This window comes from Rhinatrema bivittatum, chromosome 8, assembly GCF_901001135.1.
Source record: "Rhinatrema bivittatum chromosome 8, aRhiBiv1.1, whole genome shotgun sequence".
Classification (NCBI taxonomy): domain Eukaryota; kingdom Metazoa; phylum Chordata; class Amphibia; order Gymnophiona; family Rhinatrematidae; genus Rhinatrema; species Rhinatrema bivittatum.
In genome coordinates this window covers 256327521-256350518 of record NC_042622.1, presented here as the reverse complement: position 1 = coordinate 256350518, position 22998 = coordinate 256327521, and the positions used below count along the sequence as shown (strand labels likewise).

At 48.2% G+C, this 22998-nt stretch overlaps 1 protein-coding gene across 2 annotated transcripts in view; it reads right to left on the bottom strand.

Moving 5' to 3' along the window:
- The window catches only part of KLC2 (kinesin light chain 2), a 176585-nt gene that overhangs the window by 56880 nt on the left and 96707 nt on the right, over nucleotides 1-22998 (bottom strand). For both annotated transcript variants that reach the window (XM_029614646.1, XM_029614645.1), the window contains exon 10: nucleotides 14459-14508. In XM_029614646.1, the coding sequence (XP_029470506.1) occupies nucleotides 14459-14508 (50 nt within the window). The remainder of the gene's footprint in view (nucleotides 1-14458; nucleotides 14509-22998) is intronic.

Here is a 22998-nt window from a genome sequence, read left to right as displayed (position 1 = left end):
CCAACATAGCGGGGCGGCGGGCGGGTTTCGTGAGGACTAACATCCTGCTGTCCTGTGAGAACACCTGTTACATCAGGTAAGCAACATTTGCTTTCTCACAGGACAAGCAGGATGGTTGTCCTCACAAATGGGTGAGTACCGAGCTGAGGATGTCCGAACAAGCACCAAATGTACCCAACGGCGTGCAACAGGCACAGCAACTGGGGTGGAATTTGGTAGAGGGCATCCGCACCCCACCGGGAAGGCGGAAGGGTGTTGGTACGTCATGTTGGAAAAAGGTTGCGCAAGACAGATTGGCCGAAGATGGAATCCTGTCTTCCGGCTTTGTCCAAGCAATAGTGGGCTGCAAATGTATGGAGAGAACTCCAGGTAGCAGCCCTGCAGATGTCAAGAAGCGGCACCGATCGAAGGTGTGCTACTGAAGTCGCCATTGCCCTCACAGAGTGTGCTTTAACACGGTCTTGAAAAGGAATGCCAGCTTGCTGATAGCAAAAAGCGATGCAGTCCACCAACCAGGAGGAAAGAGCTTGCTTACCCACAGGTTGCCCTAATTTGTTTGGATGGAAAGAGACGAATAACTGAGTGCTCTTCCTGTGGGCAACTGTACGGTCTAGATAGAATGCTAGAGCCCGCTTACAGTCGAGGGTGTGTAGAGTCTGTTCCCCGGTGTTGGAATGGGGCCCGGGAAAGAAAATAGGTAGTATGATGGATTGATTAATATGAAACTCCGAAACTACCTTAGGTAAGAATTTTGGGTCAGTGCGGAGTACCGCCCAGTCCTGCAGGAGTTTAGTGTAAGGCGGATAGGTAACTAGGGCCTGCAACTCACTAACCCTGCGAGCTGAAGTGATAGCCAAAAGGAAAATCACTTTCCATGTGAGATATTTAAGGTCACAGGAGTGAAGAGGTTCGAAGGGTGGTTTCATAAGGCGACCAAGAACCAGATTAAGGTCCCAAGATGGAGCCGGAGGACGTAAAAGGTGGCTTCAAATGGAGCAAGCCTTTAAGAAAGCTTGCTCCATTTGTTACAAGGGGTTGTACTGAAATAGGGTCACCCCCAATACCTTTATGGAAGGCGGCTACTGCACTGACATGCATTCTAATGGAAGAGGTCTTTAGACCTGATTCTGATAAATGCCAAAGATAGTCCAAAAATTTAGAAATTGGACAGGAAAGGGGATCAAGGGACTGAGAAGTGCACCATGATTTGTACCTTTTCCATTTATAAGAATAAGACTTTCTTGTGGAAGGTTTTCGCGAAGTGATCAGGACACGAGAAACTGAATCCGAAAGGTTGAGTGGTTGAAGGACTAACCTTTCAACATACATGCCGTCAGAGACAAGGCTTGGAGGTTGGGATGGAGGAGGCATCCGTCGTTCTGAGTGATCAGATGCGGGTCCTTTCCCAGGGGAATGTGTCTCCGGATGGAGAGATCCTGGAGTATAGGAAACCACACTTGGTGTGGCCAGTGTGGTGCTATCAGGATCATGGTTCCCTTGTCTTGACGTAGCTTCACGAGAGTCTTCGACAGAAGAGGAAGTGGAGGGAATGCATAAAGCAGACCAGTTGTCCACGTGAGGGAGAATGCATCCCTGTGCCGAGATTGCTGACTCCGAATGAGAGAGCAGTAATTGTCCACTTTGTGGTTCAGAGGGGACGCAAAGAGGTCTATGTGGGGATAACCCCATTGCTGGAAAAGAGAGGTCGCTACCAAGGGATTGAGTGACCACTCGTGTGGTTGGAAGACACGGCTCAGTTTGTCTGCCAAGACATTGTCCACCCCCGGCAAGTAGGTGGCCCTGAGGTACATCGAACGGGAGAGGGCTTCTGCCCAAATCTGCGCAGTTTCCTGACAGAGAAGGAAGGAGCCTGTGCCTCCCTGCTTGTTGATGTACCACATGACCACCTGGTTGTCCATCTGAATCAAGATTATGTGATTTGATAGGCAATCTTGAAAAGCCCTGAGAGCGTATCGGATTGCTCGAAGCTCCAGGAAATTTATCTGGTGTTTGGCTTCCTCTAAAGACCAGAATCCTTGGGTCTGTAAACTGTTTACATGGGCTCCCCAGCCGACGTAGGAAGTGTCGGTGGTGAGAATTATTTGAGGATCTGGTGGATGAAAGGGTAAGCCTTGTAGGAGGTTTGATTGATTTTTCCACCAGGCAAGGGACAGACGGAGTGCATTGGTGATGCGAACAATGGTTGACAGAGGCTGAGTGGCTTGGATCCATTGTGATTTCAGAGTCCATTGCATGATTCTCATGGCCAGACGGGCCATTGGAGTCACGAAAACTGAGGAGGCCATGTGTCCCCGCAGAATGAGAAATTGGCGAGCCGTTGCTGTGCGTTGAGACTGCAATTGGCAAGCTAGGGACACAAGGGTTTGGACACGTTGATGAGAAAGGAAGGCTTTTTCCTGTAAGGCGTCCAAGTCTGCTCCAATGAAGGATAAGGTTTGAGATGGGACTAAGTAGGATTTCTCGTAGTTGACAAGAAACCCTAGAGAAATTAGAGTTTGAATTGTCAGGGTCAGGGAAGACCGAGCATTTGCTGGGTTGGGGCCCTGATTAACCAATCGTCCAAGTAGGGGTAGACATGGACACCTTCCTTCCTGAGGAATGCTGCAACCACTACGAGACATTTGGTGAAAACTCGTGGTGCGGATGCTAGGCCAAATAGGAGCACTCGGTATTGATAGTTGTTTTGGCCTACTAGAAAACGGAGGTATTTGCGATGAGCCTGAGTTATCGCAATGTGGGTATAAGCGTCTTTCAGGTCTAGAGAGCAGAGCTAGTCCCCTCTTTGCAGCAGAGGGAAAAGCGAGCCCAGGGTTACCATCTTGAACTTCTCTCTGTGAAGGTACTTGTTGAGGGCCCGTAGGTCTAGGATTGGTCGAAGTCCTCCTGACTTTTCTGGGATCAGAAAGTACCTGGAATAAAACCCTAGTCCTTGTTGTAAGAGAGGAACGGGTTCTATAGCGTTTGACTGGAGGAGAAGGGAAACTTCCTGCTCTAGAAGAACAGAGTGGTCGGTAAGTCTCCACGTTTGCAGAGGAGGAGAGTCCGAAGGCAGAGTTAGGAAGTTTAGATGGTAACCCTTTGCAATTATCACTAGCACCCATTGATCTGTGGTGATGTGATGTCATTTTTCTGTAAAATGGCTTAATCGACCTCCTACTGGTATGAACATAAGAACATAAGAAATTGCCATGCTGGGACAGACCAAGGGTCCATCAAGCCCAGCATCCTGTTTCCAACAGAGGCCAAAACCCAGGCCACAAGAACCTGGCAATTACCCAAACACTAAGAAGAACCCATGCTACTGATGCAATTAATAGCAGTGGCTATTCCCTAAGTATAATTGATTAATAGCCATTAATGGACTTCTCCTCCAAGAACTTATCCAAACCTTTTTTGAACCCTGCACTAACTACCTTCTCTGGCAACAAATTCCAGAGCTTTATTGTGCGTTGAGTGAAAAAGAATTTTCTTGGTAGAGGGATTAGACATCTGCTCTCCAAGTGAAAGTCAAAACCCTGACACAGGTCCTGGTTGCGGAGCTGCTGTGGGCTTTTGCTTTCGAAGTTGGCGAGGCTGAGGTTTTTGATACGGCCTCGTTGACCTAGACTTGGTGTGTGGAGGGATAGTACTTCCGTGGACAGAAGAATTACTTTTTAGGTTCCTTCTTAAATGGCTGTTTAGAAGGGAAGTCAGAAGGAATCGATGAGAGCTGTTTAAGGGTCTCATGATGATCCTTTAATTCAGCAACTATTTGTTGAATTTGCTCACCAAACAAATTATCCCCTAAACAGGGCAGGTCGGAGAATCTGTCCTGAACCTCCGGGCGAAGGTCAGAGGACTTAAGCCAAGCCCAGCGTCTTGCTGAGATGGCCGTAGCAGACAGTCTAGTGGAAGCATCGAAGATGTCATAAGATGTTCTTATCTCATGCTTCCCGGCTTCAAATCCCTTAGTTACGAGGGTTTGAAGGTGTTGTTGGAATTGTTCTGGTAAGGTATCTGAAAATTCTTGTATCTGCTTGAAAATGACCCTGTTGTATTGGGTCATGTACAGCTGATAAGAAGCTATCCTGGAAATGAGCATGGCCCCTTGATATACTCTTCTGCCTATACTATCTAGGAACTTGTTTTCCTTAGTAGGAGGTATGGATGAGTATGGCTTCATTCTTTTAGCTTTCTTTTGAGCTGACTCTACCACAACAGAGTAGTGGTCTAGCTGAGGTTTTTGAAAGCCAGGTGCTGACTGTACCAGATAAGTAGAGTCAGCTTTTTTGTTTACTGGAGAACAGATCCAGGAGTTTCCCAATTCTTTTTTAGAAGGTCCAGAAAAACCTGATGAATTGGAATGGAAGTGATTACTTTGGGGGCATCCAGAAATTGGAGTAATTCCATCATTTGGTGCCTGTCATCTTGCTCCGATTGAAGCTGAAAAGGGACCAATTCCGACATTTTCTTCACGAAATTGATGAAAGAGAGGTCCTCAGGGGGAGAACGCTTTCTGCTTTCAGCAGTAGAGGGTGGTGAAGGTAAATCATCGGTGTCTGTGGAAGTATCATCACCCCAGGTGTCATAAGGATCAGGTTGCTGAGCTGTATGACCACGAGGGGGTTGGATACCCGAAGGTCCCGGTTGAGGCTCCGAGAAACCTGAAGGAATCACCGGGGGCATCAAAAATACCTTCGGAGGCATCGGTGCCGGCATCGAAGGCATCGGTGGAGCCGATGTGCTTATCACCCTGGAGGAATGAATCTGTGGCGAGGGACGACACGGCATCGATGGAACCACTCCCGAAGGAGAAATTTGGTACGGTGTTTCTCCACCAGATGAAATTGCCATTGGGGAGCGCACCGGTGCTGTCGGTGACCCAGGTATCACCGGTGGAAGGGTAGTCATGAGTGCTTCCATCTGGGCGAGCAGCGGTGCCAGTGCTGCTGGAATCGGGTCGGTGACCGGTTCTACTCTCGGTGCCGGAGTCGGTGCCGAAGGAATCTGGAACCATTGCATTGCCTTGTCGATGGCCTCCTGGACCAGCCGGTCCAGTTCTTCCCGGAGACCTGGGGTAACGAGACCCGGCTCCGCGGAAGAGGGAGGCTGAGCTGGAGGGACCACCGTCACCGGTGCCGCTTCTGATCGAGACTTCTTTGGTGGAGGCTCGGACGGTACCGAGGTCGATGACTTCGATTCCTCGACGGTCCGAGACTTGTGATGCCGATGGCGATGCTTCACCCTCCGATCCCCTCGATCCTCGGGGGAAGGGACGGGAGTTGATGGCCGTGGAGACGTCGATGGCAGACGGTCACTGGGAGGTTGCCGACGATGGTGTGACTTCGACGGTGCCGGTTCCGAGGACGTCAATGCGATGGACGGCATCAGAGTGTGAGCATGGAAAAGGAGCCCCATCTTCTCCATCCTGGCTTTGCGACCTTTTGGTGTCATAAGGGCACATTTGGTGCAAGTCAGGACATCATGCTCACTCCCTAAGCATAATACACAGACTCTATGTCTGTGATACACATGGTGCGCATACAGTCTGGGCACCGACGGAACCCCGATGCCATGGCCACTGACCAAAACATTTAGCCGCGGGACGGTCGACAGCCAGCAGGCTGCAAGGGCCAAAGTCGACGGTAATCGATGGAAAAAAACGCAAAAACTTACCGGGCACCGCAGGCTAAACTTAAATAGAGGAGGGACCCCTGTGGGGCGAATTTTACTTCAAAGAAGTCCGTGAAGAAATTCCTGTCAGGAATGTGGTAAGAGCTCCTTCACCGCGTGGCTACTGCTGTGCGGAAAAAGGAAGACTGAAGGGGGACCCCTGCTGGCTGCAGGGTTGGTGCCGTGCTGGGCATGCCCAGTAGGGGCCAGTCAAAGTTCCAGAAACTTTGACAGAAGTTTTTCCGTGGTTGGGCTCCATCCTCTATGTCATCCATTTGTGAGGACAACCATCCTGCTTGTCCTGTGAGAAGCCATGATATTCTCTGCCACAGGGGTCTCACTCTAGTCTCGTATGTAGCAATAAGCTTTAGCAAAAATAAAATAATAAAAGGTATGAGACCCAACTCCGCGGGGTGGCGGGTGGGTTTCGTGAGGACTACATCCTGCTGTCCTGGGATAACACCTATTACAAGGTAAGCAATTTTGCTTTATCCCAGGACAAGCAGGATGCTAGTCCTCACATATGGGTGATTAGCAAGCTAGAGGCTGAGTCATTTTGTAGTGAAGCAACGGTGAAGTATGATTGTTGAAAATGAATCAGCCGAAGATTACAGCAGGTTGGATGTAGGAGGAGTTGGGATTAAACTGGAAACAAGTTCTTTAAGACAGATTGTCCATAGGCTGAATCTTGTCGTCCTTCTTTGTCCAAACAGTAATGAGCTGCAAAGGTATGAAGAGAACTCCATGTTGCTGCTTTACATATGTCAAGGATTGGCACTGAACGATAGTGTGCTACTGAAGTTGACATTGCTCTTACTGAATGTGCCTTTACTCGCCCTTGGAGAGGAAGGCCTGCCTTTTCATAACAAAACTGTATGCAATCTGCTAGCCAATTGGATAGAGTATGTTTACCCACTGCTTTACCCAGTTTGTTTGGATCATAGGAAACAAAAAGCTGACTGGATTTCCTGTGGACTGCAGTGCGATTTAAATAGAAAGATAGTGCACGCTTACAGTCCAAAGTATGTAAGGCTCGTTCTTCTTGGTGAGAATGAGGCCATGGAAAGAATGTGGGTAAAACTATGGATTGGTTCAAGTGGAATTCCATAACTACCTTAGGAAGGAATTTTGGATGTGTACGGAGAACCACTCTGTCATGTAGGAACTTCGTATAGGGTGAGTACGTGACAAGTGCTTGTAACTCACTAACCCTTCTAGCTGATGTAATGGCTATGAGGAAGATAGTCTTCCATGTGAGAAATTTAAGATCACAGGAATCTATGGTTTCAAAAAGAGAATGCATGAGTCTTGTTAAAACCAGATTCAGGTCCCATTCTGTGACAGGTGGCCGAATTGGCGGTTTAAGTTGAGTTAAACCTCTCATAAACCTAGTAACAAGAGGTTGTGAGGATATAGGTGCATCTCCCATCTTATTATGGTAAGCTGAGATTGCACTTAAATGTACTCTTACAGATGAAATCTGGAGACCAGATTCTGAAAGATGGTATAAGTAGTCTAGTAGAAAAGCAGTGGGGCAAGTGAAAGGATCAATATTCTTTTGTCTGCACCACAAAGTGAATCTCTTCCATTTGGAAGAGTAATTCTTTCGTGTGGAAGGTTTACGTGAAGCTATAAGCACTTGAGATACATTGGTTGAAAGATTACGTGGTTGTAAAATCAAGCTTTCAACATCCATGCTGTCAGGGATAGGGATTGAAGGTTAGGATGGCGCAACTAACCATGATCCTGAGTTATGAGAGTGGGAGCTATTCCCAGACGAATTGGATCCCTGACTGAGAGGTCTAGGAGTGTTGGAAACCATACTTTTCGAGGTCAATACGGGGCTATGAGTATCATGGTCCCCCTGTCCTGTTGTATCTTCACTAGAGTTTTGGTTATGAGCGGTATTGGAGGATATGCGTATAGTAGGCCTGAGTTCCAAGGGCGAGCAAATGCATCCTTGGCTGGCTGTTTTTTCTGTTTGTGAAGAGAACAGAATCTGTCCACTTTGTGATTCAGAAGTGACGCAAAGAGGTCTATTGTCTGTTGTCCCCAATGTTGGAATATCCTGGTCGCTACTGAGGGATCCAGGGACCACTTGTGTGGTTGGAACTGACAAATGAGTCGATCTGCCACTACATTGTGTATGCCTGGCAGATAAGTGGCCCGGAGGAACATTGAGTGGTTCACGGCCCAGCCCCAAATCTGTGCAGCTTCTTGACAAAGGAGATACAAGCCCGTACCTCCTTGTTTGATGATGTACCACATGGCTACTGTGTTGTCCGTTTGGATCAGAACAGTCTTGTGTGAAAGGCAGTCCTTGAACGCATGCAGTGCATAACGTATAGCTCGAAGCTCCAGGAAATTGATTTGAAATGTTGCTTCGAGTTTTGTCCAAGTCTCCTGAGTTTGGAGAGTGCCTATGTGAGCTCCCCAACCCAAGGTGGATGCATCTGTAGTTAATGTTATCTGTGGGACTGGTTGTTGGAAGGGTAGGCCCTTGCGCAAATTGTCCTTGTTCACCCACCAAAGTAGAGAAGAACATAGCTTGTGGGTTATTTGAATTGGAGAATGCAGCAGTTGAATGGCTTGGATCCATTGAGATCGTAAAGTCCATTGAGTTACCTGCATGGCTAATCTTGCCATAGGAGTGACATGAACTGTGGTGGCCATGTGGCCTAGTAAGGTTAGAAACTGATGAGCTGTTGCTTGTTTCCTTGAGTGAATAGAGTTTGCCAACAGGGATAATGTTTCTGCTCGATCCTCGGGTAGAAAGGCTCTTGATAGGATAGTGTTCAAGTCTGCACCTATGAATTGAAGTAGGTGAGATGGAGTAAGGTGGGATTTTTGATAATTGATGAGAAAACCCATGGAGTGAAGTAGGGAAATTGTTCGACTGAGAGAGGTGAGAGCTCCCTCTTGAGAGTGACTTCTGATGAGCCAGTCGTCTAGATATGGAAAGACATGGACACTTTGCTTGTGCAAGTGTGCTGCTATTACTGCCAGACATTTGGTGAACACCCTGGGAGCAGAGGCAAGGCCGAATAGCAGGACTCTGTATTGGAAATGTTGATGACCCACCATGAAGCGCAGGTACTTGCGATGAGGAGGGAAAATTGGAATGTGAACGTAAGCGTCTTGAAGATCCAGAAAACAAAGCCAGTCTCCTGTATGAAGAAGTGGAAGCATGGTGCCTAGAGAAACCATCCTGAACTTTTCTTTCTTTAGAAATTTGTTGAGATTTCTGAGGTCTAGGATGGGACGTAGGCCTCCGGTTTTCTTTGGAATGATGAAATAACATGAATAGAATCCTCTTCCTTTCTGAGACCTGGGCACTGGCTCTACTGCCCTGGCTGTCAGAAGGGTGAATAATTCTATTTGTAGTTGAAGCATGTGATTTTCGCTGAGATGAGATTGACTCGGTGGAAAATCTTGAGGAATTGAGATGAAATTGAGTTGATATCCTCGATCTATTATTGATAGGACCCATTGATCCGAAATTATTGATATCCAATTGTTGTAAAACTTGGATATCTGGCCTCCCACTGGCAGTCCTGGCTGAGGATTTGAGTAAAGGCTCAGTTCTCTGGATGCAATTTCAAAAACCAGCAGCAGGTCCTGTTTGTGGAGCATGTTGGGACCTAGCTGCTCTCTGTTGCCGTGGTTGTGGTCTTTGCTGGGTTCTGGAGGGCCTGGGTCTAGATGCAGGAGGGTAATATCTCCGTTGTCGGTAGAAAGGCCGTCTGGTGTCTTTCAGTGGAGGTCTGCGGCTAGTATGTGTGGAGGGATCCTGTGGGAGGGAAGATAGCTGTCATAATGTTTCGGTGTGCTCTTTTAATTGAGACACAGCATCCTTACCTTGGATCCGAATAAGTTGTCTCCTAGGCAGGGGAGATCTACTAGCTTATCCTGCACCTCTGGCCTAAGGTCTGAGGCTTTGAGCCAGGCCCACCTCCTGGCACTGATGCCTGACGCAGCCACTCTTGAAGCCGTCTCAAAGCCATCGTAGGCAGCTCAGACTTCATGCTTACCGGCTTCTAAACCTTTGTTTATGATAGCCTGTGCAGCCTCTTGGTATTGTGTAGGAAGAGATGGAACAAACTCCTCTATTTGTTTCCATAGATTTCTCTGGTACTGGGTCATATAGAGGTGATATGATGAGATCCTGGAATTCAACATTGCACCTTGAAAAACCTTACAGCCCAGGGAATCCAGGAACCTATGATCTTTACCTGGGGGATTAGATGAGTGGACCCTTGTTCTTCTAGACCTCTTCTGCGACCACCGAGTGGTGGGGAAGTTGTGGCTTTTGATATCCAGGCGTGGATTGTACAAGATAGGTACTATCCACTCTTTTATTTACTGCAGGAACAGAGCAGGGATGTTCCCAGAGGCGTTGTTGTAGTTGCAATAGAACATCATGGATAGGAATTGCAACAATTTGCTTTGGAGGGTCGACAAACTGGAGTACCTCCAAAGTCTGTTGTCTGGTGTCCTGCTCTGCTTGTAACTTGAAGGGGATGGAGTCTGCCATCTCCTGTACAAAGGTGGTAAAAGAGAAATCCTCCGGAGGGGATTGTTTCCTGGCATGAGGTGGTGATGGGTCAGACATAAATGCCTCTGAGGAGGTATCCGAGGCTGTATCAGACCAAGTGTCGTAGTCTGGAGTCTGATGATGAGTAGTTGTAGTCCTATGAGGAGGAGGAACACCAGAAGGTCCTGGCAAAGGGTCCTCAAGTGGAGTGTCTTCTACATCCTCTTCTATAGGATTAGAAGGCAAGGAGGCTAACAAATCCTGGTATCGCTTGGTAAGGATACCATGCAGCGTTGCTTCGGCAGAACCTGAAGTCTCAGGAAGATATGGCGCTGTTGGTGGAAGTTTTGGCATCGAAGCTTTTGGTTTAGTCGATGTCTTTTTTGCAGATACCGATGCTTTTTTACTAAAATGTAGGGTGGGTGCCGTAGTGTAGATGGATATCGGCTGTGGAATCGATGAAATCGTCGACATCGATGTGGATAAAAAGGAGAACATCGATGTGGGGATAGTCATCGAGGACATTGATGGTATCGATGTTACTGGCATCGGGGTTCTCTCCAGCATCGAGAGAACTCCGGATGATGTCACCGGCATCAAAAGTGGCATCGGTATGAATGTTACTGGCATCGGTGACGTAAGTGTAGAAAACGTCACCGGCATCTGGGTGCTTGCCGGCATCATCACCGGCATTGGCGCGGTCGCTGGCATCGGCATGGGCGCCGGAACTTGTGCCTGCAAAGCTTCCATCACTACTTGCCTGATAAGCACAGTTAAGTCTTGCATAGTCGGTGGAAGTATCGATCCCGATGAAGGCGTCGATATCGGTGACTTCGAAGGCGGTACTGGGTTAGGCACGATTGTTAGCGGTGTATCCTCATCTTCACGCTCGGTTCCCCCGGGGAGGAAAGCAACGGTGACGCCAAGGATAGACGATGTCGATGTTTGTGTTTAGGCCTTGGTTCTGTGGCTGACCTCGTCGATGATGTCGACGGGGCTGGCGATGCTGCATCTCCGGATCCTTCCAATCGACGTTTTTTAAGGAGGAGTTTCTTTGTAACTCCTGTTGGAGATGATTTGGTCGAAGTAGAAGGTGAGGGAACTAGTTGGAGATGGAAAAGATGTGTCATCTTTTCTTGCCGAAGTTTCCTACCTTTCGGGGTCATCTCCTGACATTGTTGGCATGATGAAATATCATGCTTCTCACCCAAACAGACTACACATTCTAGATGTGGGTCTGTTACTGACATGGTCCGATTACAAATCAGGCATTTTTTGAAACCCGAAGCCATGTCAGTATCGACAGCAGTCGATGAAAAAAGTTTGTGAGAAAAAACTCAGTGTTATAGCACAAAAACGCTATCAATTTTGTCACCGTCTGGTGACAAAAGGGAAGTGAGACCCAAATGGGAAAATATATGTGAGAAAGAATTGACTTTTCAGTCAGAATTGTGAGTAAACTCACAGGGCTCCTATCTCCGCGATGCTTACAGCTGTGCGGAAAAACAAAGACTAGAGTGAGACCCCTGTGGCAGAGAATATCATGGCATGCTGGGCATGCTCAGTGGCCTCAGAGTGCCAGTCAAAAGTTTCTAGAAACTTTGACCGAAGTTTTTCCCGCAATAGGGCTTCATCAGTGACGTCACCCATATGTGAGGACTAGCATCCTGCTTGTCCTGGGATAAGGACATTTCCTTCTTGGGTACGATGAGATAAATGGAATAACGCCCCGTATCTTCCTGTGGCGCAGGTACTGGAATTATAACCCTCAACATGAGGATCCTTACCAAGGTAGAGCCCACTGTCTGCTTCTTGTACTGGGAGTGGCAAGGAGACATCATGGGCATGTCCTGAGGAGAGTAGTGAAACTCCAGCTCATATTCTTCTCTTATTACACCAATATGTATCTGTCTGAAGCGATCTCGACCCATCACTGGTAAAAGAGGGACAGCAGAACTTCAATTGGGGGGGGGGGGGGGATTTGGGGCGAACTTGAACCCAAGCTTGCCCCTCTCTTGGACTGCAACCTCTCGAAGGACAGAGGCCTCTGAAATGTCAAGTTTCTGTAGGGCCGAAAGTGTTGGGAGCCCCCGGGCTGACTCCTCATGGGCGAGGGGCATTGTAACTGCTTTCTCTTATCTTCTGGTAGCCCAGATGATTCACCCCATTTACTGTCCAGCTTTTCCAATTCGCTTCTGATGAGAAGTGATCCTTTAAAGGACATCTTTGTGGGGTTTGCCTTAGAGGTCATGTCAGCTGACCAATTTCGTGGCCATAGCTGTCTTCTTGCCACTACCACTGAGGCCACTCCTCTGGCCTAGGTTACAGTGCACGTCAGATAAAAGCACTATGAGGGCACAACAAGACGCAATCTGTAAGGTCATTGTTGTCGAATCAAAGGCTTGTTTAAGGATGGACCCCCATACAAATATTATGCACATCCTTCAAGGCTGCTCCTCTCTCCACTGGGATAGTTGTTTGCTTCGAGATGGCACAGACCAGCGCATCCACCAAACGCTCTCTCACTGCTGGATCCAGTGAGTATAGAGCTCTAATGCTCTCCCCCTTTTTGAAACTTGCTTCTGGGGTGCCCCCAATCCAGGTCAATCAGCTCCTGGATGGCTCCCAATACTGGAAAGTAGTAAAAGGCTTTCCATAGGGAAATCAGACTGGACCAAGATTTCTGGATTTTCCTCCATGTCATCTGGGACCCTGCCAGGGATACCCTTGCAGAGGCGAGGTGAGGCATGCCTCGAGGCCTGTCAATAGTTCCTACCAGTTGAGGTTCCTTTGGACAGGGGCAAGTGAGGAAGCAGACTGCACCTGTACGAAGGTTTGAAGATCCTGGAAAAATAATTCCATCCAAGAGAAGGCGGCAGGGCCCATGCCTAGCCCAAAAGTACTGGGGTAGTGCCACTGACTTTCCCTCTCCCACAGATGGCCCAGTCCTGGAGCACTAAGATCCAGGGTACTTCCAGTTAAGGATGTGGCTAACCCATCATCTGAATGGGAGGAGATGAGCTTGGCAAAATCCGAGGAAGCCAACTCTCCTTGGGCTTCCTTACAGTGCTGACACAGGCTGGAATTCAGGTCAGGCCAAGAAGCCTTAATACGACAAGCAGCACAGAGAGCAAGGCGCTTCGTTTTCTTGGTTGCCGGCGCCATTGATGCACAAATTTAGATGGGGCATGGTGAGGCACACGCTCGGTCCTTGCGCTCAGCTTTTCCTGTGTGCGCTTATGATGCTGTGCGCTTAAGTACGCGCTGATGTTATGTGCACAGCGCAAGCACTTTCAGAGATGTGCGCGTAAATACATGCTGACGTTATGCACACAGCCGACGCACTGTGAGGACCAACGTTCTATGTAGGGCCGTACAACACACACACAAAATGGCGCCGATGAGGCCAACCACGTGGTGTGTCTAATATGGGGCCTAGCCTACCGAGGGCTGCTCAACCCACTCAGAGGCCCAATTCCCCTTACCCCCCACAGGAGCGGGAACAACGTCGGTACAGTGTGCCGAGCATGGAGACCGGAGGAAACCTACTGGAAGTCCCTCCAATCGTCTCTGGATCGGTAAATCTTTTTTTTTTTCTTTTACTTACCTGGGCTCAGCGCTTACCAACTGAGTACAGATACAATCTCTGGCTGCGGGGGGGGAACGGGCTTTGGCCGTCACCGCCGTGCTCGGCTTCCTGCACCCACTGCCTTTCAGCTGCTTCAGCAGCAAAGTCCATGCCGGGAACCGGCTACCGGACCAAGGCACACCTCTGAGGGATCTCGGAAATCACCTCAGGAATTTGACTTTTAGGTATCACCGCAGGAGAGCGGGGCTCAATCTTTCTCCAATTTAAAAGTAGAAATTTCTTCTTCAACAGGGTACAGCGATCCCGATAGGGAAAGCATGTCACATCTGCTAGAAGATGGAGAGATACTGCAGGGGTGTATCTAAGGTGACATCAGCTTTGAAACCTGTCTCCGACTCCATCTGCTAGCAGGGGAGCATATAACCTATTGGTCCTGAGTCCATCTGGCTACATGCTAGGAACACTTCTTTTCAGCGTGGGTAAAATTCTGCATGTTGTGGCAATATGCGCACAAGTTTACCTGTGCAAAGGCTGGGCAAATTTTAAAAAAGAACTTTTCTGTAGATAAACCATTGCTTTACATAAAGACATGGCTTTCAAAAATATCCTCTGACTGACTGAATTGGTGTTACAAGTTAGGCTGAAGACTTCTAACCCCTCACCTTGCTCTCCTCCCGCTCTTCTGCGTGCATCCAGATTGGCTTGTTATTGCCTGTAAGGAGATCAAGATGCAGGAGGATTAAGTTAAGCCTGAATATAAGATTACAAAATTCTCCTTCCTATCCCCTTCCTCAGGCTGGGAGCTGGGCTCCATTCCCAGCTCGGGCACCTTGTAGGGCATAAGCCAGCCACCCTAAAAGGATATGTACAGCTGAACCAAACTGCGCGCTTAGAGCAACACAAAATGGAGTCTTCAAGATGACTTTTACAGTTTCACTTTTAAAGATTGTGAGAAACTACACACAGAAAGCAAAATTGGTTCTTACCTTCTAATTTTCTTCCTGTAGTACCACAGATCAGTCCAAACTCCTGGGTTTTGCCTCCCTGCCAGCAGATGAAGACAGAGAAAGTTTTACTGACACTGCAACATAACCCCGTGCACCACCTGCAGCTCCTCAGTATTGACATGTACCCAAGCCTAACAAACCAACTAGTAAACCAAAAATCTTTTTTTTTTTATTTTTTAAAAGTCTACCTTTACCAAACCAAGAAAAAATAGAATGAGCAGACGACTCTCCCCTTCTACAGATCGTGCGGTTTCTGGACTGATCTGGGGTAATACAGGAACGAAAATTAGCAGGCAAGAACCAATTTTCTTTTCCCTGTATGTACCCAGATTAGTCCAGTTTCCTGGGATGTACCAAAGCTCCCTATTCTGGGTGGGACCTGGAGAGTCCTGCTCGCAAAACACTCTTGCCAAAGGATTGGGACCCTGCATCTCCCACATCTAGACAATAGTGCCTTGCAAAGGTATGCAGTGACTTCCAAGTCGCCGCCCTACATATCTTTTTTGTGGAGAAACTAGCTGAGCCTCAGTCCATAGGGTTGCCTGGGAATATGTAGAATGAGCACGCAAACCCTCAGGAACTGGACGATCCTTAGATACGTAAATCGAACCAATGGCCTCCTTGAGCCACTGTGCAATAGTAGCCTTAGATGCCTGAAAACCTTTTCTCGGCCCTCTCCACAGAACAAAGTGATGATCCGACCTTCTAAAGGCATTAGTAACCTTGAGATATCATAACAATGCCCTGCAGAAATCCAATAACTTAAGCTCCCTTGCGTGAGGAATGGAAGCATCCGATTCTGGAAAGGCTGGGAGCTCCACCGTCTGATTTATGTGAAATGTGGAAACCACCTTTGGTAAAAAGGAAGGAACCATATGCAAGGAAACTCCGGAATCAGAAATCTGAAGGAATGGATCATGACAAGAAAGCCTGCAACTCGGAGACTCTCCAAGTTGAACATATTGCCACCAGGAAAATGACCTTAACGGTCAAATCCTTAGGTGCTGCTCTTCTGATCGGTTCAAAGGGAGCCTCACACAATACTTTGAGAACCAAATTAAGATTCCAAGATGGATAAACTCTCCTCACTGAGGGACACAAATTCTTAGCCCCTCGGAGAAACCGAACCACATCTAGATGGATGGAGGAACTCTCAACCTTGCCTCAAAGACAACTGAGAGCTGCCAACTGGACCTTCAGAGAATTTAAAGCCAAACTTTGACCAAACCTTCCTGCAGAAAGGATAGAATATCCGACAAGGAAGATTTCAGAACCTGGACCCTGTGCGAGGCAAACCAGGACTCGACAACCTTCCAGACCCTCACATACGAAAGACAGGTCAACTTTCTTCTAGCCTTCAAAAGAGTAGAAATCACCACCTTGGGATAGCCCTGGTCTCAAACGCAGACTCTCAAAAACCATGCCGTTAGACAAAAGTGAGCAGCCTGGTCTGAAAATATGAGCCCCTGACGAAGCAAGACCGCTAGATGTCTGAAACGTATTGGCCCATCCACGGCCAAGTTGACCAGATCCGTGAACCACTGCCGGCATGGCCAATCCGGAGCCACCAACACTACCTTGCTTGGATGTCTCTCTATCCGTCGCAATATCTTGCCCACTAGTGGCCACAGAGGGAAGACCTAAAGCAGAATCTCCTGAGGCCAAGGTACCACTACAACATCGACTCCCTTGGCCCCATACTCCCTTCTTTGACTGAAAAACCAAAATGCCTTGGCATTCTGGTGAGTCGCCATTAGATCCATGTGAGGGGAACCTCATCTCTCATGGATGAGCTGCATCGCTGCATCTGACAGTTCCCACTCCTCTGGATTTAACACCTTGCGACAAAAAAATCTGCTTGGACGTTTTTGATGTGCGACACTGCTATCCGCTCCAGGTGATGCTCCACCCAACAAATCACCTCTTGAGCCTCCTGGGCTACTGCTCGACTCTTGGTTCCACCTTGTCAATTGATATAAGCTACCGACCTTTGACCAATGGGAGAAAAGCTTGTAAGGCTAAGTGCACTGCTCTAATCTCTAACAGACTTATCAACCAGGAAGCCTTTTTCCTGGACCGGCAGCCCTGAGCAGATTGCTGCTGACAATCCGCTCCCCAACCAGAAAGACTGGCATCAGTAGTAAGCACCACCTAATCCGGCATCTCGAGGTCCACACCACGCTCTAAATTGGAACTTAGAAGCCACCACAACAGGCTGTCCCGCGTGCTGCCCTTGAGCAGCAAAGGAAGATGAAACTCTTCCGAGAGTGGAATCCACCAAGCCAAGAGAGCCTGCTGCATTGGTCTTATATGAGCAAATGCCCATGGTACCAACTACAGAGTTGACGCCATTGAGCCCAATACCTGCAAATAATCCCAAACCTTGGATATCGGCAACTCCAACAAGCGCCAAATCTGTCCCTGTAGTCTTTGTGATAAAAAAAAACTTTGCCCTTCTGTGTGTCGAAACAGGCCCCAAGATACTCCAGAGACCACAAAGGAATCAAGTGACTTTTTGCCAATTTTACTACCCAGCCGAGCGACTCGAGTAACCTGACACTTTCTGAACCGACCAACAACAAAGATCCTCCAACTTTGCCCTGATAAACCTATCGTCCAGATAAAAATGTACTAGAACTCTTTCCCCGATGCAAAGCCGCTGCCACAACCACCATAACCTTGGTAAAGTTTTGTGGTGCCAAGGCCAACCCGAAGGGCAGGGCCTGAAACTGAAAATGCTGACTTAGAACCATGAACCGCAGAAACCACTGATGCTCTTGCCGAATGGTTATATGCAGATACTCTTCTATCAGATCCAGGTAAGACAGAACTTGCCCTTGTGAACTGTTGCTATAACCGACCTCAGAGCCTTCATGCAGAAATATGGTACCTTGAGCACTGTGTTCACCTTTTTCAACTACAAAATTGATCGAAAGGTGCCCTCCTTTTTCGGGATGACAAAGTAAATGGAATACCTTCCCGTACCCTGCTCATAGCAAGGAACCGGAATCATCGCTCCTAACTGTTGCAACTGGTGTGTCCCGCACCGCTAGTTGCTTGCCTAACGACCCACAAGGGGAAACCAGAAACAAATCTCAGATGGGGCATGAAAATTCTAATGCATAGCCATCTCTGACTACACTAAAAACCCACTGAGCCTGAGTAATTTTGGTTCACTTCCTGTAAAACTGCATTAAGCAACCTCCTCTACAAGGAATGAGAGTGGACCAGCCTTGCTTCATTGCGAGGACTTTGTTCCCGCAGCACCACTACCTGCGGTGTCACGGAAAGGTCTTTGACCCCTCGAAAGGACTGACCCCGGAATGAGAATTGTTTCTGCAGCCCTGAAGCTCCTCTAGCTGGACGAGACTTTCTGCTATTCCTAAAATGAGAACGAACCTGAAAAAACCTCTTGCCCTTAGGCTTATCCTCAGACAATCTGTGAACTTTATTCTCATCCAGGTTTTTCATCAACTGCTCCAGGTCCTCTCTAAACAAGAGCCTGCCTTTAAACGGCAGAGACCCCAACTAAAGCTTGGAGGACACATCTGTGGACCAATTATGCAATTACAACAACCTCCTGGCCGAGACCGCAGACACCATAATCCTAGATGACGTCCTCACCAAGTTGGTCAAGGCATCTGCCCCATAAGCAACTGCTGCCTCTTCATGCTCAGCCCTGCTCGCCTCCTCACCAGAGCTCGGCTGATTTTCCTGTAGCTGCTCAACCCAGAGCAAATAAGACTGCTGCATAAACTAGTACAATTAGCCACCCGCAGGCTTAGCACTAACACCTCAAAAATCCTCTTAAGGAGCACCTCCAACTTTCAATGATGCAGATCCTGCCACAAGAATAGTTGTCTTCTTCGTAACTGCTGAGACCACAGCATAGACCTTGGGGAGGGCAAAAGGCTTCGCCATAGCCCTTCCCACCTTCTGGCCTGCATCAGGAGACCCCCCCACTCAACCAACTTCTTCATGGATTTGTGGTATGGGGAGGCTCTTGCTGGACCCCTCAGCCCCCCTCCAAATCTTCCTGAGGCACTTTGACCCCAAGCTCTTGCAGGGCCTGAGGAATTAAGGGCTCCAACTCTTCCTTCCAAAAAAGGCAGACCATTTTAGGGTCATTACCCTTAGAGACCGGAACCTCCATTTCACCGGATCATCCACCTGCTCATCACCGCAGGTCCTGGATCTCCTGGCAAATCATGCCCTGAAGGACCCCCTGCCTCAGTCAGGGAATCCACCAAATTCTCAGACTCAATCCTGCCACATCCAGCCTTGAGAGGAAGGACCTGCCAACCCCTGGACAGGGGAAACTCGATTGTTAGCAAAATGAGCCAGTTTGGAGCCCTTACCATGTGCCCCGGCAGTCGAACCCACTCCAGAGGAGGATGACACCGCCTACTGCTTAGCCAAATAGGCTTCATGCAACAACAAAACAAAATCGGCAGAAAAAGGCTTCGAAGTAGCAGACAAGAAGAAAGTATGAATTTCTTCCCCCTCCAAACCCTCCTGCTCCCCTCCGGAGCCAGAACAAGCCGGAGACAAACACAGAGTAACATCCCTCTCCCCCCCGACAGCACAGGAACTGCTGACAAGGAATCCAAGGGGATTCCTTGTCAGCAGACTGCAAGCCCCAACGTGCTGAGGGCAATGAAGGGGAAGTCAGCTGCTGCCGTTTTGCGCTCGACCGTTGGACGGGCCCTCCCTGCCCGACACACAGCCCCTTTCCATTCAGCCATGATCGTGCCAAGCCGCATACGAGGCAGAGCAACCCGCGTCCCATCGCAGTCACAGACACACTCTTACCTCAGCGCAGCACAAAGTAAGCCAACAGCAAACTTTTGTATTTCAACCCCCCCAGCCACCAAAACTAGCAAGATGGGAATCGTCAGCAAAAGGAAACTAACTTTTTTTTTTTTTTAATATAACTTTATGAAACGCCTTCGTTCCCTGGCTGTAAAATAGAACTGCCAGAGGAATCGATTGCCTCCAAGAAAAAACCCCTCTGAGCCTGCAGCCGTCTTACAGGCCTCTTGAAGGGAAGGGATCTGGACCACCAGATTTACACTCCACTGATGAAAGGACTGAGTATACAAAAGGGTCACCAACCCCCAGCTCGTCCACCTCAACCAGACAGGGAAGGACCCACTAGGACCCAAAAAACCCCTGGGAGGAAGGCTCCAAACTCAAAAACCATATCTTCATTGAAGAACCATCTACCATCTGCTGGAGACAGAGAAATACTGAGGAGCTGCAGGTGGCACACGAGGTTATGTTGCAGGGTCAGTAAAACTTTCTCTGTCTCCATCTGTTGGCAGGGAGGCAAAACCCAGGAGTCTGGACTGATCTGGGTACGTACAGGGAAACTGTCATTGTTCTTCTATCAGATATCTGCCTGCACCTCATAATTTGCTGATTCAATGAACCTAGGACTTGCTGAGCCTGTGGCCTTGATAAACTTTGTAACTAGGAGGTAAGCAAGCATTGTGTGAGAGAAACCTCCAGAATATGCCAGTATGCACATATGTCCCGGCCAAGATGAAGTCACCTCAGGGGCCCACCAATCACCTGTCTATAGATGGTAGTAACATCCATTTTAAAATCAACTATTGCTACTGCTTTACTTACAGCTTTACTTACAGACTGAGAACTTTTCTCTATTCCACTGCTGCTGTTCATATGAACTCCAAGCCTGTGATCTAATCAGAATTGAAGACTGGGTTCGAAGCTTGATTCAGCTCCTACTGTGGAATGCTTGCTGGTCTTGTGCTGCCTAAACTCCTGGCAAACAAGATACTTTCAACCCATTCCTGTCTTTATTGCTGCAGAAGTTCTGTAAGCATTCTGGATTTTGCTGCCCTGAGACTTTGGCATTACGGTAGAATTCTCTCTTACCTGCTAATTTTTGTTCCTGGAATACCACAGATCAGTCCATACAAGTGGGTTTTGCATCCCTATCTGCAGATGGAGGCACAAAATAAAAAACTTTTCAGGCACTGCGATATATCTGAAAGTGCTACCTACAGTGCCCTCAGTATTGTGCTGTATCCAAGCCAAAACAGACAGAAAACTCTCAAATAAAACTTCCCCTTCCTAGGGTGAACAGAGAACCCAGGGTTGCACCCCCCCCCCGAACTGGAGCCCCCACATCGAACAAAGGAACTGAAAAAAACCTTTCAATCCTAGTTCTGGATATGTACACACAGTAATTTCAGTCTGAGTCATAATGGTCTTTCAAACATACAGGGATGGGCTTCTGGGCTGATCTGTGGTATTCCAGGAACGAAAATTAGCAGGAAAGAACCAATTTTCCTTTCCTGTACATATCCCAGATCAGTCCAGACAAGTGGGATGTACCCAAGCTCTCCCCCAAAAGACCCACTCTCAATACACTCGCACCAAATATCACCTTCTCTGGTGCACGAACATCCACAAGTGATAAGACCCAATAAATCCAACTGGTAATGCCAAGTAAAAGTGTGAACTGAAGACTACGTTGCCACTCTACATATCTCCTGTGGTGACAGCAACTGACAATGCCCAGGAGACTACCTGCACGCTAGTAGAACGTGCCTGCAACCTCTCTGGAATGTTTTGGCCCTTTCAAATAAAGGCTGATAAAATAGTTTCTTCAACCAACAGGAAATTGTGGCTTTAGATGGCTTAGTTCCTTTCTTTGCTCTACCAAACAAGACAAACAGATGAGCCGACCGCTGAAAACTGTTCTCAACCTTCAGATATCACAACAGAATCCAACAAACATCCAATAAGTGAAGCTCCCTACCATGTGGAGTTTCCAAAGACCAGCTCAGAAACACCAGAAGCTCCACAGTCTGGTTAAGGTGAACAAGGAAACGATCTTTGGTAAAAATTAGGGCACTGCTCGCAAGATACCCCATCATCAGTAATTCGCAGGAAAGGCTCCCAACAGGACAAGGCTTGCAGCTCTGAACTCTGCCTAGCTGAACAAATTGCCACCAGAAACACTGCCTTCAAAGTGAGGTCCTTTAGGGACGCTCTCCTCATCAGTTCAAATGGAGAATCACAGAGCACTCGCAGAATCAAGTTCAAACTCCACACCGGACACATCCTGCGCACTGGTGGTCTCAAATGCTTGGCCCTCTTCAGAAAATGCACTACATCCGGGTGGGACACCAATGGTTTCCCTTGCAGCTTACCTCTGAGACAACCTAAGGCCGCTACTTGCACTCACAGCGAATTGTAGGCCAGTCCCTTTGTCAAGCCCTGTTTTTAAAAAGCCAAAATGTGAGGAATATCCCCCTGCAACAATTCCAGACCTTCCTCCATATACCAGGACTCAAACACGCTCCACACCCTGACATAAGCCATAGACATGGACAGTCTCTTGGCCTGAAGCAAAGTGATTATAACTGGCTCCAAGTACCCTTTCAACCTTAAACATCGCCTATCATAAGCCAAGCCGTGAAACAAAAGCAATCCGCCCAATCCAAGATAAGTCCTTGGCGAAGCAAACCTGGTAGGTGAGCAAGTCAGATACGTCTGTCCACTGCGAGTCGAACCAGATCCGCAACCATGGGCGATGTGGCCACTCTGTGCCAACAGCACTACCCTTCCTGGATGCCTCCCTATGTGCCACAACACACAGCCTACTAGGGGCCATGGAGAAAAAACGTACAGCAGAATCCCCATTGGCCAAGAAAGAACTAGAGCAACTATTTCCTCGGCTCTGACCTCTCGCCTGCGACTGAAGAAACAAGCTTCTTTGGCATTGGCCTGCAATGCCCTCAGATCCAACTGGGGGTTGCCCCACCTGGCCCATATGAGGTCAAATGCCTCTCCTGACAACTCCCATTCTCCTGAGTCTAACTGTTATCTGCTGAGAAAGCCCACCTGCACATTGTCCACTCTGGCTATGTGCAAGGCCGCTATCCCCTCCAGAAACTGCTCCTGCCCAGACAAAGAGTTCCTGGGCCTTCAGAGCGACCCCGTGGCCTTTCATCCCACCCTGACGACTGATATATGCCACCATCGTTGCATTGTCCAAGACAACTCTCACTTCTCGTCCCTGGACCCGCAGGAGGAAGCACAGCAACGTCCTGTGAACCGCTGGGATTGTTCACTGAATGAAAGAGACATACTTGCAATTAGGTCCCAAAGGGATTCTAAAGTGATCACCATTTTTAAATCTCCAACAAGGGCTGAAAAAC